Here is an 11624-nt window from a genome sequence, read left to right as displayed (position 1 = left end):
ATCCCGTCGCAGCAATCCTTTATTTACTGCTACGACATCTTTTTTTTTTTTTACATGAAGCGTTGGTAGTTCCTTACGACCCTCCGTACAGCATCAAGTAGCGCGTGGTGTTCATGCAGTTCCAGAGAGCGTATTCGGTGTAGTTCTTGTCCACGTCCTGCAAGTTCAAGACAAACAGGAGAGAGAAGTTTGCCTAGACCAGCCCTTTTCAACTTTCTTTACATTCCCCGGTACACCTGAAGACAGACTGCAGAGGTGTTGCGCATCAAAGTTATAGGTTTCTTCGTCTAACTCACGCAATTTGTAGCATTTTGTCTAGTGAAAGATAAGGAAGGGCAGGTGCAGCAAAAGAAAGAGAGTCCCGATTGGTTGGCCCCAGCAGCCGAGAACGGCGTACCAACCGAGATCACGAGAGGCCGTGCTGAATACTCTTTCACACAGAACTGTAATATAGAATGCGTCTGACAATGTTATACGTTTATGCCATTTCACGCAACCTGAAAAAAAAAAAGTTAGTGAAAGATACCCGAAATAAAAGTGGTCTTTCCCGCATCAGATAAGATTTCAAAATTGCCAACACAGCAAGACGGATAAAGAAAGGGAAACTGACAACCACCCGTTTGTAGCACGAAGCCACAAGGAAATCCGTACGGATTTGTCATAAATAAAAGTTGCCAAAAAATTCGTTCTGGTCCGGAGATCGAACCCGGGACCAACCGCCTTTCCGAAGTGGTAACCAGGAAGCTAGCAAATGGCAGCGCGAGAGCGAATTCATCGACAACTCGAAGCACATTGACACACAATGCAAGTCAGTTCAGCGGAATCCCGCAAGATGGCGGAAGGGTTAGGGTTAAGACGGAGTTAAGTGGGCGTTTTTACCACGACCAGCACTGCGGCAAAAGCCAACACAGCCTGCGCAGCAATGTCCGCGGCTTCATGTAACTAAACTTATTGAAGGTGACAATTTATATAGCGAGTCTGTTACAGCCTGTACACTCTAGTAAAAACTTTCTGGCTGCATTGTTTTTAAAAATCCAGTGGTTGAAGGCTTGAAGCTGACTGGCGGTGTTTAACAGACTCGTGAAGACAGCGAGCTGCTACGCATCATCCGAGTCTTTTTTACAACATTACACCGGAAAAGGCGTCGCGCAAGCTTTTCCGGCGCCGTGATCAAGAGCTTATAGATATAGCAGGCTCTTAACCATACATACCGGTACTTGCATCACTGTAAGGGCAACCTGAAGGAAAAGGAAAACAAGCAAGCGTTATGACGTAGGCCGTCCTTCTCACATATCTGTCGTCTTGTACACATGTGCTCGTGATCGACTGCCTCAAGTAGAACACACGAAGTGCGAAAATCTTGCCGACAGAATTAACTGACGCTTTCGTGGCCGACTTCAACCGAGCTGGAATGAGCCTTCCAAATACATAGTTGGCACTATTTGACGCATTTTCTTTTCTCTGGTATAATTGAACTGTGGGCTCCTTGCGTTCAACTAGTTACACAGACCACACAAACACGGCGTCACGCCGCGCGCGCGCGCGTGCGTGTGTGCGTGCGTGTGTGTGTGTGTGTGTGTGTGTGTGTGTGTGTGTGTGTGTGTGTGTGTGTGTGTGTGTGTGTGTGTGTGTACCCCTGCCTTTTGCACCCCCCTGCCGACGTCCATGATTCCAATTGAAGGATCACGTCAAAGGACACGTGCCTGGGGGGGAGTGGTTACGAGAAACGCTGCCTGCATAAGGCATGAAAAATACAGGGCTGTATTATGGCTCCATAATAAATAAGTGGCGGCCGTCAGGAAATTACACTACACAATCGCGTTGGTGGAATACTACGTAATCAGAATGGTTTGTATGAGGCTTACGAAACATACACAGACAGTAGTGGCAACGTAAGTCAATGGGACACTTGACTAATAATGTTAAATAAGCTCTTAACTAAACTAAGCGAGTGATCCATCCGCGTTTTCGGACGCGCTGGGACGGTTAAGTGTGGCGAAGACGCACTTACATTGTTGTTTATGATATGCGACCGATCGACGCACATGTCGGTGATGGCGTCCACAAGGTTGCGCCCCTTGAATAAGCGCTTGGACCGCTTGGCAAGCAGCGTCACGACCTTCATGAGAGTAAAGGAAAACCCCCAACAGCGCCATCACTTTAGCGAATCCCCTTCAAAGATTTCGATGCTCACAGGTCTTTCACAAGATCTGTAGCAAGGTATACTATATACTGATTTCGTGTGCAGCATGCACATGCATGCTGTATAAAGGGGGTCAATCCCCAGAAAGAAGGAATAGAAATTCTGTGCATCTTTAGATAACTATTTGCGGTAGCAAGCCACGAAAACAGTTTGGTGTCACTGCCTACCCGACGTTTGATTCGCGTCTCGTGGAAGAACGAGGAGCTGAGCAAATCGTATCTACTGAACGCTGGCGCCTGTGCTGAAATAAATCTGCACGCGTGACGGCGTCGTTTTTGTGTGCCGTGTTCATGCCAGAGTTTTCTTTTTTTTAACATCGTTTAACAACCAATCCCTTCCGCATTGGCTACATTCAGGCGGAGGTGGGTTAAAATAGGAGATCGCGCCCACTCCGATTTAGATACACCCTAAAAAATTATTTTGAGCGTCAAAAATATTCCGGAACCCACCTCCAGTACGATGTTCCTCATATTCCAAACGGAAACGTATGACGTATGGTTTCCTCAGTTCATTTGTATTCTCCGGAGTTGCCACGTGGCATAATGCAGGCAACCAGCGTGGTATCTTCGCGGCTTCGAGGCACACTGCGCGTGCTTCGTAACCATATCGTGCTTTGAAGCCCGCGCGGTGGCGGAGTGCTTACGATGCTCTCGGCTGCTGACCCGAAAGACGCAGGCTCGATACTAGCTGCGGCGGTAGCATTTCGGTGGAGGCGAAGTGATGGAGGCCCGTGCACTGTGCGATGCCAGTGCACGTTAAAGAACACCAGGGAGTCGAAATTATCCGAAGACCTCCACTATGGAGTGTCTCATAGCCCGAGTCGCATTGGGACGTTAAACGTCATAAACCTACCATATCGTGGTTTCGGCACGTAACATCGCGGTATGTAACTTCATGAAATAATGCTGGAATACAATCGCATGTAAGAACTCGCTGCTACACTGTATACAGTTGCTGCACGCACATGTGTTCGTGTCCTTCACGCTGACATATGGAATCCCGTTTCATAAACACACGCCGACAGCCACTTATAAAATCTGTGAGCTGTCATTTCATCAAAGATGCCATTATTATCACAAAAATGTCATTGTATTAATGCGACATTATGATCATAAAAACCGCGAGTGACTATTTTATCAGACGTTATAAGCATTTTCGCAACCAGTAAACTTGTCGAAATAAATTTGGTGATGGTATGGCGTAGAAATAGAACAAGTGCCCCCCAGATTCTCGGTCGGAGCCCAGCCAGAAAAAGGTATGCAGTTCTCTGGGCGGAATTCGAACTGAGATGGTGTTTCAACGCATACATATACATATACATGGATACATCTTTTAATAATAATAATAATAATAATAATAATAATAATAATAATAATAATAATAATAATAATAATAATAATAATAATAATAATAATAATAATAATAATAATAATAATAACAATAATAATAATAATAATAATATCCCAAAACCACGATATGATTATCAGGGACGCCATAGCGGAGGGCTCCGGAATTTCGACCACCTGTGGTTCTTTACGTGCACCTAAATGTAACTACACGGGCCTCACGCATTTTCTCCTAAATCGAAAATGCGGCCACCGCGGCCGTGATTCGATCCCGCGACCTGCGGGTCAGCAGTCGAGCACCATAACCACTAGACAACCGTGGCGGGTTCATACATCTTTTATGTACCAAGCTTTAAAGAAAGGGATCATTCTATGCAAATAAGACCAAGTTCATGCTTAAAATCTCGTTGAGAAACCATCTTTAGTTAATGACATCCGGTTAGTTAATCAAACGTAATTAGCTCAGCCTTTTACTGTTGTTCCAATTGTCAAGGCGCTAATTAGGGGACTGTGGAGAATTTTAACAGGTACAAAATGCGGTGTCTCCAGCGAGGTACACTGCGCATCTACTTTATCCGGCGACGAGAAAACGCGCGCGAAATAAGGAAACAAAAATGCAGCGCGAATTTGCGAATGCGCTGTCACATGAATAGCAGTGCCAACAAAGCCTCATCGAGGAAGTAAGGCTTGGTCGTCTGTCCCTATAGGCTAAACGGTAACAGTAACAGCAAACACGTATCCATTCCCCTATGCGCGAACGGTTCGAGACAATTAATACACGTTATAAACATAAAGAAAAAGCACTGCCCTAAGATACGAGCCTCAGATGCCCTTACACCTCGAATGAAAAAAGCGGTGGAATCAATAAGTTCTATCGATACCAACCTACGGGGCTGCAACTCGGAGTGCAGAGAAGCTTCGAAACGCTCTGTGGAACGCGTAAAGAGGGATGGAACGGAAAGTGCCGCAGCCGTATACGTTAGGTTTGTTCATGGGGCTTAACGTCCCAGAGCAACACACGCTATGAGAGACGCCGTACCGGAGGGCTGCGGACGATTTCGATCACGTGGGGTTGAATTGAACTGGATATTATTTGCGGGCCGTAACGATTCTTTAACCGCCGTGGCGTTAAGAAACATCAAGACAGCAATGTGGATTAAATGTCAAGCGTATGTAACCGACGCAACTGACATCATACAGTTGATGGCGTTATGCTGATCACGTGTTGTGTTGAGTGGATAAGCCGGTTGTTCATTATATAGCAGCGCAGTGAGTATACTCTAAGCTCGTTAACTCATATTGTAACTCATATGCCGTAGTAACCTATGAAATAAGGGTCACAAACGGCAATCGTTTTTTTTTTCGTGAAGTCTGAGAGTTACAAGAGCCGATTGCTAAGACAAAATAGGTTACGGGCCTCTTTGTCACTGATCCCGTTAATCGGGTTGGCAATCGCCGGGCGGATTCTAAGGGCTGGCGTCACGGCCCTCCGAAAACGCACCACGAGAGCGCGGACAATTTGGAGTTGGTCCTTTGGTGCGCCAGCGAACACCGGTTGTGGTCCAAAGACCGAGTCAGAGCCGAGAGTCGACAACACAAACGAAAACGAAATATATTCTCAGTTAAGGCAATACAAATAATACAAACACATGCACACTCGGCTGGTACCAGTTACAACTTCACAATATAATTAAGATGGTGTTTACACAACGGGAGCTAAACAAACAGATCCCACGCTACGAATGCAATCGCATGCATTACAACTATTCAACGACAGTTAAAGTCCTGAATAGATAATGGCGTATCCAGTCCCCAATACTTGGACGGTAATCGAATGCTTCTCTTCAAGGAAACACTCACGCCAGCTCCAGCGTTGATCGTCGTAGCTCAACCGTCGTCGTGACTTGTCACGGCTCACACGGTGTCGTCATCGGATTCTTCCAGATCGACGATCAACTGACCGCACACCATCATAAACACGTCTTCTTTGGCTGACGGAGCCACACTTAGCATAACTTCACCATCACTGGGCCACTCCTTCACTACTTCACTACTACTCGACTGCTCGTCGTCGCACGCTTTTATCCCTTCTCCCCCGGTTTCTAGAAGCGTCGGGAGAGTTCTTCGGCGTGCAGTACAGCTGAGGCTAGAGAAAGGGCGAGAGCTTTCTCGTAGGTTCGAATCGCGGCGGCATCGCTCGGTGCTGCGTCCCCCCTTCCTTCTAGAAACATCCAGGCTTTGCCGGGCGTTGATCGCGTTGTCTGCTTCTGGTTCCAGTGGGTGAGGAGGATGCGGCGCGCCGGCGTCTTTTGATCTTTGTTTTTTCGTCTTTCGCGCTTGTTGGGCGCGCGGCTCGCGCTGTTCTGTCTCGTAGCTGCTTGAAAGCGGCCGCGCGCGCGCTTTATAACACGCTCGTTTGTGACACTCTTTTATTGCGATAGCAATTATATGGACAGTCTCGGCTGGAAAATGTCCGTCCCCGTCGCCGTCATTCACCGTATATGTATAAGTATGTAAATAGAAAGGCCACAAAGAAAAATAATTAAGAAATTTTATGGGTTACATGCAAAATATCCGGAGTGTAACCCTTACACAGTAACCCCCAAACGGTGGCGCAACGTTTTCGTTCAATAAGAGCCACTATACAGACATGCGTGTTCCCCCTTGAAGCTTCAAAAGCCGACGCCATATTGCCAGCCTCATCTCTCTTTGATGCGCAGCTTCGGTGCATGATGGAATATGTGCTAATACAGTCAAACCCGACTATATCGAACTAGGGTAAATCGAAGTATCCTTCATATCGAATTATTTTCGAACACGGCAGTGTTTTAACGTCACTGTATAGGAAAATTTACGGATATACCGAACAAAAATCGCCGGAACACTTGATATATCTAACATTGGACAGTGCGATACGCCCCAAGAAGATGGCTTTCCCTTACAGGAAGTTGGCTTTTTCTCACCGAAGGGACTTTCCCGCGCGCATTTGGGAAAGTCAGCGGTGTTATTAAAAGGACGCCGCGCCGAGCGAGTAGAAACCATAGCATGTCATCGCGTGCTTTCTCCCATGATTCTTTGTCGCGGCAGTCGTTCGGGGTCGCCGTTCGCTTCTCAGCTCCCTTTGTTAACGCAATGGCTGCCGTAAAATGGAAGAACCTGGCTGTTCTCCGCAAAGCTGGCGATAATCAACACAGTCGAACGTATAGAAAAGAAGTCTGATGTCGCAACTGTGCAGGGCATTGTAAGAAGCACGTCGAGTATGACACCGAAAAGCTACGCCAAGATTAGGACCAACGCAGACTAGAGGCTTCCGCCGCCTGACGAGCATGCACACCTGCGTATTAATAAGTTTAGTTGTTGTTTGCATCAATACCGTATTTTCTCGCCCACAACCCGTGCCTGCATATAACCCGCATCCCCAATTACAAACAGCGGAAAAATGAACTAAAAAAAAATCCCCGCGTATTGCCGTAAGCCGCCTTTCTTGCATCATGTAAAGCAGTGCCGTGAAGCCAACTTGCGCACCGAAATTCGCATCGAAAATATGGTAAATTCTTTAAAAGTTTTATATAGAATTACACGATATACCGAATTAATTCCCTTTCCTTATCGAGTTCGATATATGCGGGTTATACTGTATACCGGCAAGATGGTTGGACATTTCGCCCTTCTCGCACCTCGTGCGTTGGTTTTTCACCGTTCGGATGCACGTGGGAACGAACCGTCTGTACACGGCCATCATCCAGAAGGATATCTTCGACGTTTTACGCGGCCGATGCAACGAACCACTGTGCGACTGCAGGCATTATACGATGGCTGGTCCGTTGAATATAAAATACGAGTATTGTGACGACTTGCCCCGAGTACACCGGAAGATACCTGAGCTTGGTAAGTGTTTTTATTCAAATTCCATGGGCATGCGCATAGCTTTTCGAAGGTTTGCAGTATTAGGGGCTCTTCTGGGTTGTGCGCTGCGTTTGTATCTCTGTTAAGCGAATATAATCTCGGAAAACACGGCGCGATAGCGCTTCTGCGAATACTTCGCGAGGAGATAGTGGGCGCGCGCTATGCGCACATTAAAGGTTTCGCCTTCGCGAGCTTCACACTGCTGGCGGAGTTCTTCGCGAGCGGAGATCGTGGCCGAATTTTACTTAATATACTATTGCATGTCTGCGAAAAGATTAGTGCTCTCGCCGGTCTGCGCATGCGCCGTCCCTTGCGTCGCGCGTTGCTTTTCGCGTCGGCGACGCGGCGAGTGTCTCCTGTTGCGAGGCGAGCCTCTGGCGGAAGAAATTCAAGTGCGCTTTGTGACTTATAGATACTCATCGGAAGCAAGCCGGGATATGAGCATTTGGTACGGACGCGTCGCATTTTTTGAAGAAGGCGTCCTTGCTTATGGCCTGTGTTTTGCTTTGCGCTGTCAAGACGCGGTCGTTCGGCGAGAAACCATGCCCGACTCTTTGCCGATCGCGTCGCGTCGCGTCTCTGCTCTGTTCCGTTTAGCACTGCGCGCTGTTCACCGTTACGTGCAACCTGTTCCGCGACCTCGTAATCGAGGGCGGAACGCGTTGCCGCCCACTCGACGCGGCCAGTGATGAGAACGTAAGAGCCGATGAAGAGAAAACAGAAGCGCGTGGGCGATACTATATAGCCCGCGTTCAGGAGCTGAGAGCCCAAGCACCCCTTTCACGCAATCACCAGTAAGTTCGCGAACTGCAGTTTCTTGCGGCACATCGAAGCTGCCGGCTCAACGAATGGGCGAGCTAACTTCGCTGTTTTATGGCGGCAGCTAGTGAGTGATCTCATGAGTCATGCCTGAATGTGCCGGAGCAACCATTTTCTTTGTGCTTCAATACCGTTCAAGGCAGACGATATGAACGGCGAGCCGTTGACTCGTTCATGCGTATAGCGAAAACACCGGAGTACTTGATCAGGACTCCATGTCACGTGATTGTACAACACGATGTAGATACATTACAGAATTGCAGCGCTATCGCGGTCTTTGGGACGTAAAACCCCAACAATGATTATTAACTGCAGCCCAATAAAAGACGATAGACGAGGTTAACGAGAACAGGCGCACCCTTGTTAACCTCGTCTTTCGCTGCGACGTAATTCTTATTTAATAATTCCCCAACTAGCCTAACAACCTGCGTCAGTGGACTGTATAGATACGCGCGCTTCCGGGTGGCCTTTTACGTGTGGTCGCGTATACACTGGCCCGAATGCCGGTCGGCAAAGATGTGCGACCACAACTTTCACAGCACCTATGGTTATGGTGAAAGCGTTGTGACGCGATGACACTGATCATATAAATGCTTAATTTCGTGTGTGCCAAGTAGCTTTCGTGAGATAACTTGCTGTTCATTTGTGAGTTTGAGGTCATTTTATGCTTCATTTCGTCACTTACCGAGAGACAGAGCACACTAGTCAGCAGTCGGGTGTATGCGGTGCGAGGAGGTTGCTACCTCTGAAGTTCCCTCAGAAAATGGTGGTCAGTATTACGCCACATATTGATTGTGCTACTTTTATCTCCTTGTCCTGATATTCCTGTACATGCGGTCGCCAATTTATTTTACATACTATTGTCGTGTTTTACCAAACACTGCAATAGTATGTTACTGTATAATATTTGCATGCTGTGTAACAATTGCCGTAACTGCGCAGCAAGAAAAGAGAAACCATCTCCACTTTTCTGTTTAAAATTTTTTGAGACTCGGCTGACCGTTTTAAACAAAATTTTAAAAAAAGTTTGGCACAGGGTTACTCTGACTTATAACAGTCAGGTTAAGTACATTGTTGACTGGCCAATATATGCCAATATCTGTGGGCGCCGAGTGATAACGGAGACGATGAAATTTGGCCAATGCTCTGAGATATAATTTTTCAAAACAGTGCTCAATTAATTACGTTGGTATTTTGCAAAGATGAACATGTTGCCGAAGGGCCACAGAGAAAATTCCTGGGCATGTCCTTCGAACACACACACTAGTTTGTTTTTATTTTTTTAGAAATCACATATTAGAATATGATCAAGACTGATCATGACCGCCCTTTTGCTGCTCTTCTTTGTCCCCGTGTTTTCGCGCAAATATATTGTCAAGATGTATTATTGTTTTCCAGTTAAACGGAAGACTCGGCATATGTCCCGTTTGAAAATGTCTGGATGACTGTCAAATTGGCCATGGGCTTTGAGGCTCCTTGAAAGGGTCCGTAAAATAAGCAAGCAAACAATATGAAGATACTCGAACGCTCGTCTCAGGAACCCACATCACCAAGAAATATAAACACTTACGTGTCGTTGAAGAATCCTCTCAGCGCACATGATCAGGTGTACTTTCATTTCCCTTGGCATTTCTGCATAGTGAAACCAGATAATACAAATGTGCAAATGTCTACTCTGCAGTGAACATCGCATTTTTTCTAAGCTTGCTTTTTTTTGCGTTTCAAATACCAACGCTATCGATAAATCTACCCTTCATTGGAACTCACAAAGGGCATAACAATGCCAGCGAAAACCAAAGCGAACAGTGTGTTTGGCTAAGAATTGTGACAGCGATTTACATTCCGCTCGCTTTATATATTCCGGGTGTTTCTAAACGAATACTTTCAGTTGTAATATTTAAAAATAGCTGTTTTAAAGTAAAATTGTGGTTTTCTCGGACGCATTGCATCAACAGAAGCAGCCATGCAGTAATGGGTGATATGGACAAATTAGCCACTAATTATAACAAACTATAATTGTTATCTTGTTATCTTCTCAACTTGATTTCGGTGCGGTCGTCGTAATTGGGACATTGAAAGAAGCTCTCTGCAAAAGGCACGTCATTGCACTTTTGGACATTGGAAAAGTGCGTTTCGTTTCCGCTTGATGGCCGGCATGCTGTGGGCGCAAACGCTTAACTCTTGCAATCATTTCATTCAATAACATACAATAGCTTGTGCTCTTGCGCAGCGCAACGCCAGAGACGATAGCGGCTATGGCGTTGCTCTGCTGCGCACGAGGACACGGGTTCGATTACAGGCGAAAAAAAAAAACGGGGGGGGATGCCTCTATTAAGGTGCACGCGTTCGAACACCAGATGGTCGGAATTGATCCGGTGTCTCCCAATGCGGCGTGCCTCGTAGTCATAACGCGGTTGTGCCAAGTAAAACCACATAATATTATTAATTACGCTTAATGTTATCGAAAGGCGATGGCAGGCACCTCCTTACTCTGGTTTTCTATACTTCGAACAAACGAAGGGCTACCACCGCTAATGGGACGTTCCTTGTGCACGTTGAACTTGCAGTGTTATGTTTTCACTACGAATGCCCCTAAACAAGATCGCTTGGTCGAAATACGCGTTTACCGCAGAGCAACGGTGGTTTGGTTGCAGTGACCACGCAGGTTCTGTCGGGCAGGAAGGTGATCGCCACGAGCAGCAGGAGCAGCGTGCGCGCCAGCCCAGGAAAGCCGCTGCCGTCCATCGCGAGCAATTAGCGAGACGGGTGCCGTACGGTGTGGAGACCCGGTACAGGGACGTCACATGGAATAGCTCAAGCACTCTCACATCGGAGCCATTGGGAGACGGAGAGACCCCCTCCCCCACCCTCGGTCGACCTTGCCATTTCTTTTTCATCATGCCAGGCGGTCGGTGTTTGCTCAGATTGAACACATATACCGCAATCGCCGATCGACAAGCTGTAATGTACGCTCGGTGTACCCCAAATGCCAATTATCAGAGCCGCACAAGAGCATCGGAGAGGCAATGGTGCACTGAGTGAATATTTGCAGCGCCTTTTTTTTTTTTTTTACGTCGTTTAATTGGCGTAAGGCTGAAGACAAAGCAAAGAGAGGGAAGAAAAAAATAACTTCTCCATCCATGCGAAGGGCAGCATGCTTGACAATATTCAATCGCGAATGAGGTGAGGATTGCGTGCTGTGTATATCGGATTACACATTTTATAGTATTTCAAATCAGCGTCCGTACAAAATGGGTCACTCGTTTCCTCTCTGTTTCTTTTTTTTTTCTCTCTCTCTCTTCTTCTTCTTTTTAATGCTGAAACTGTACGAAGCGAAAGCAAAGGCAAGA

General features: G+C 46.7%; 1 protein-coding gene across 1 annotated transcript; it reads right to left on the bottom strand.

Annotated features, from left to right (window-relative positions):
* Positions 1-11108, bottom strand: LOC119387780 (uncharacterized). Its single transcript, XM_037655296.2, has 5 exons — positions 10902-11108; positions 9845-9906; positions 2012-2119; positions 1212-1238; positions 1-157 (listed from the first exon to the last, which is right to left on the bottom strand). Exons 1-5 carry the CDS (start codon positions 11017-11019, stop codon positions 74-76), a joined length of 399 nt encoding a protein of 132 aa, XP_037511224.1. The 5' UTR covers positions 11020-11108; the 3' UTR covers positions 1-73.
* Positions 11109-11624: the final 516 nt, after the last annotated feature.

This window comes from Rhipicephalus sanguineus, chromosome 1, assembly GCF_013339695.2.
Source record: "Rhipicephalus sanguineus isolate Rsan-2018 chromosome 1, BIME_Rsan_1.4, whole genome shotgun sequence".
In the NCBI taxonomy this organism is placed as follows: domain Eukaryota; kingdom Metazoa; phylum Arthropoda; class Arachnida; order Ixodida; family Ixodidae; genus Rhipicephalus; species Rhipicephalus sanguineus.
Note: the sequence above shows the minus strand (reverse complement) of the source record. Positions and strands in the feature narration are given on the sequence as shown.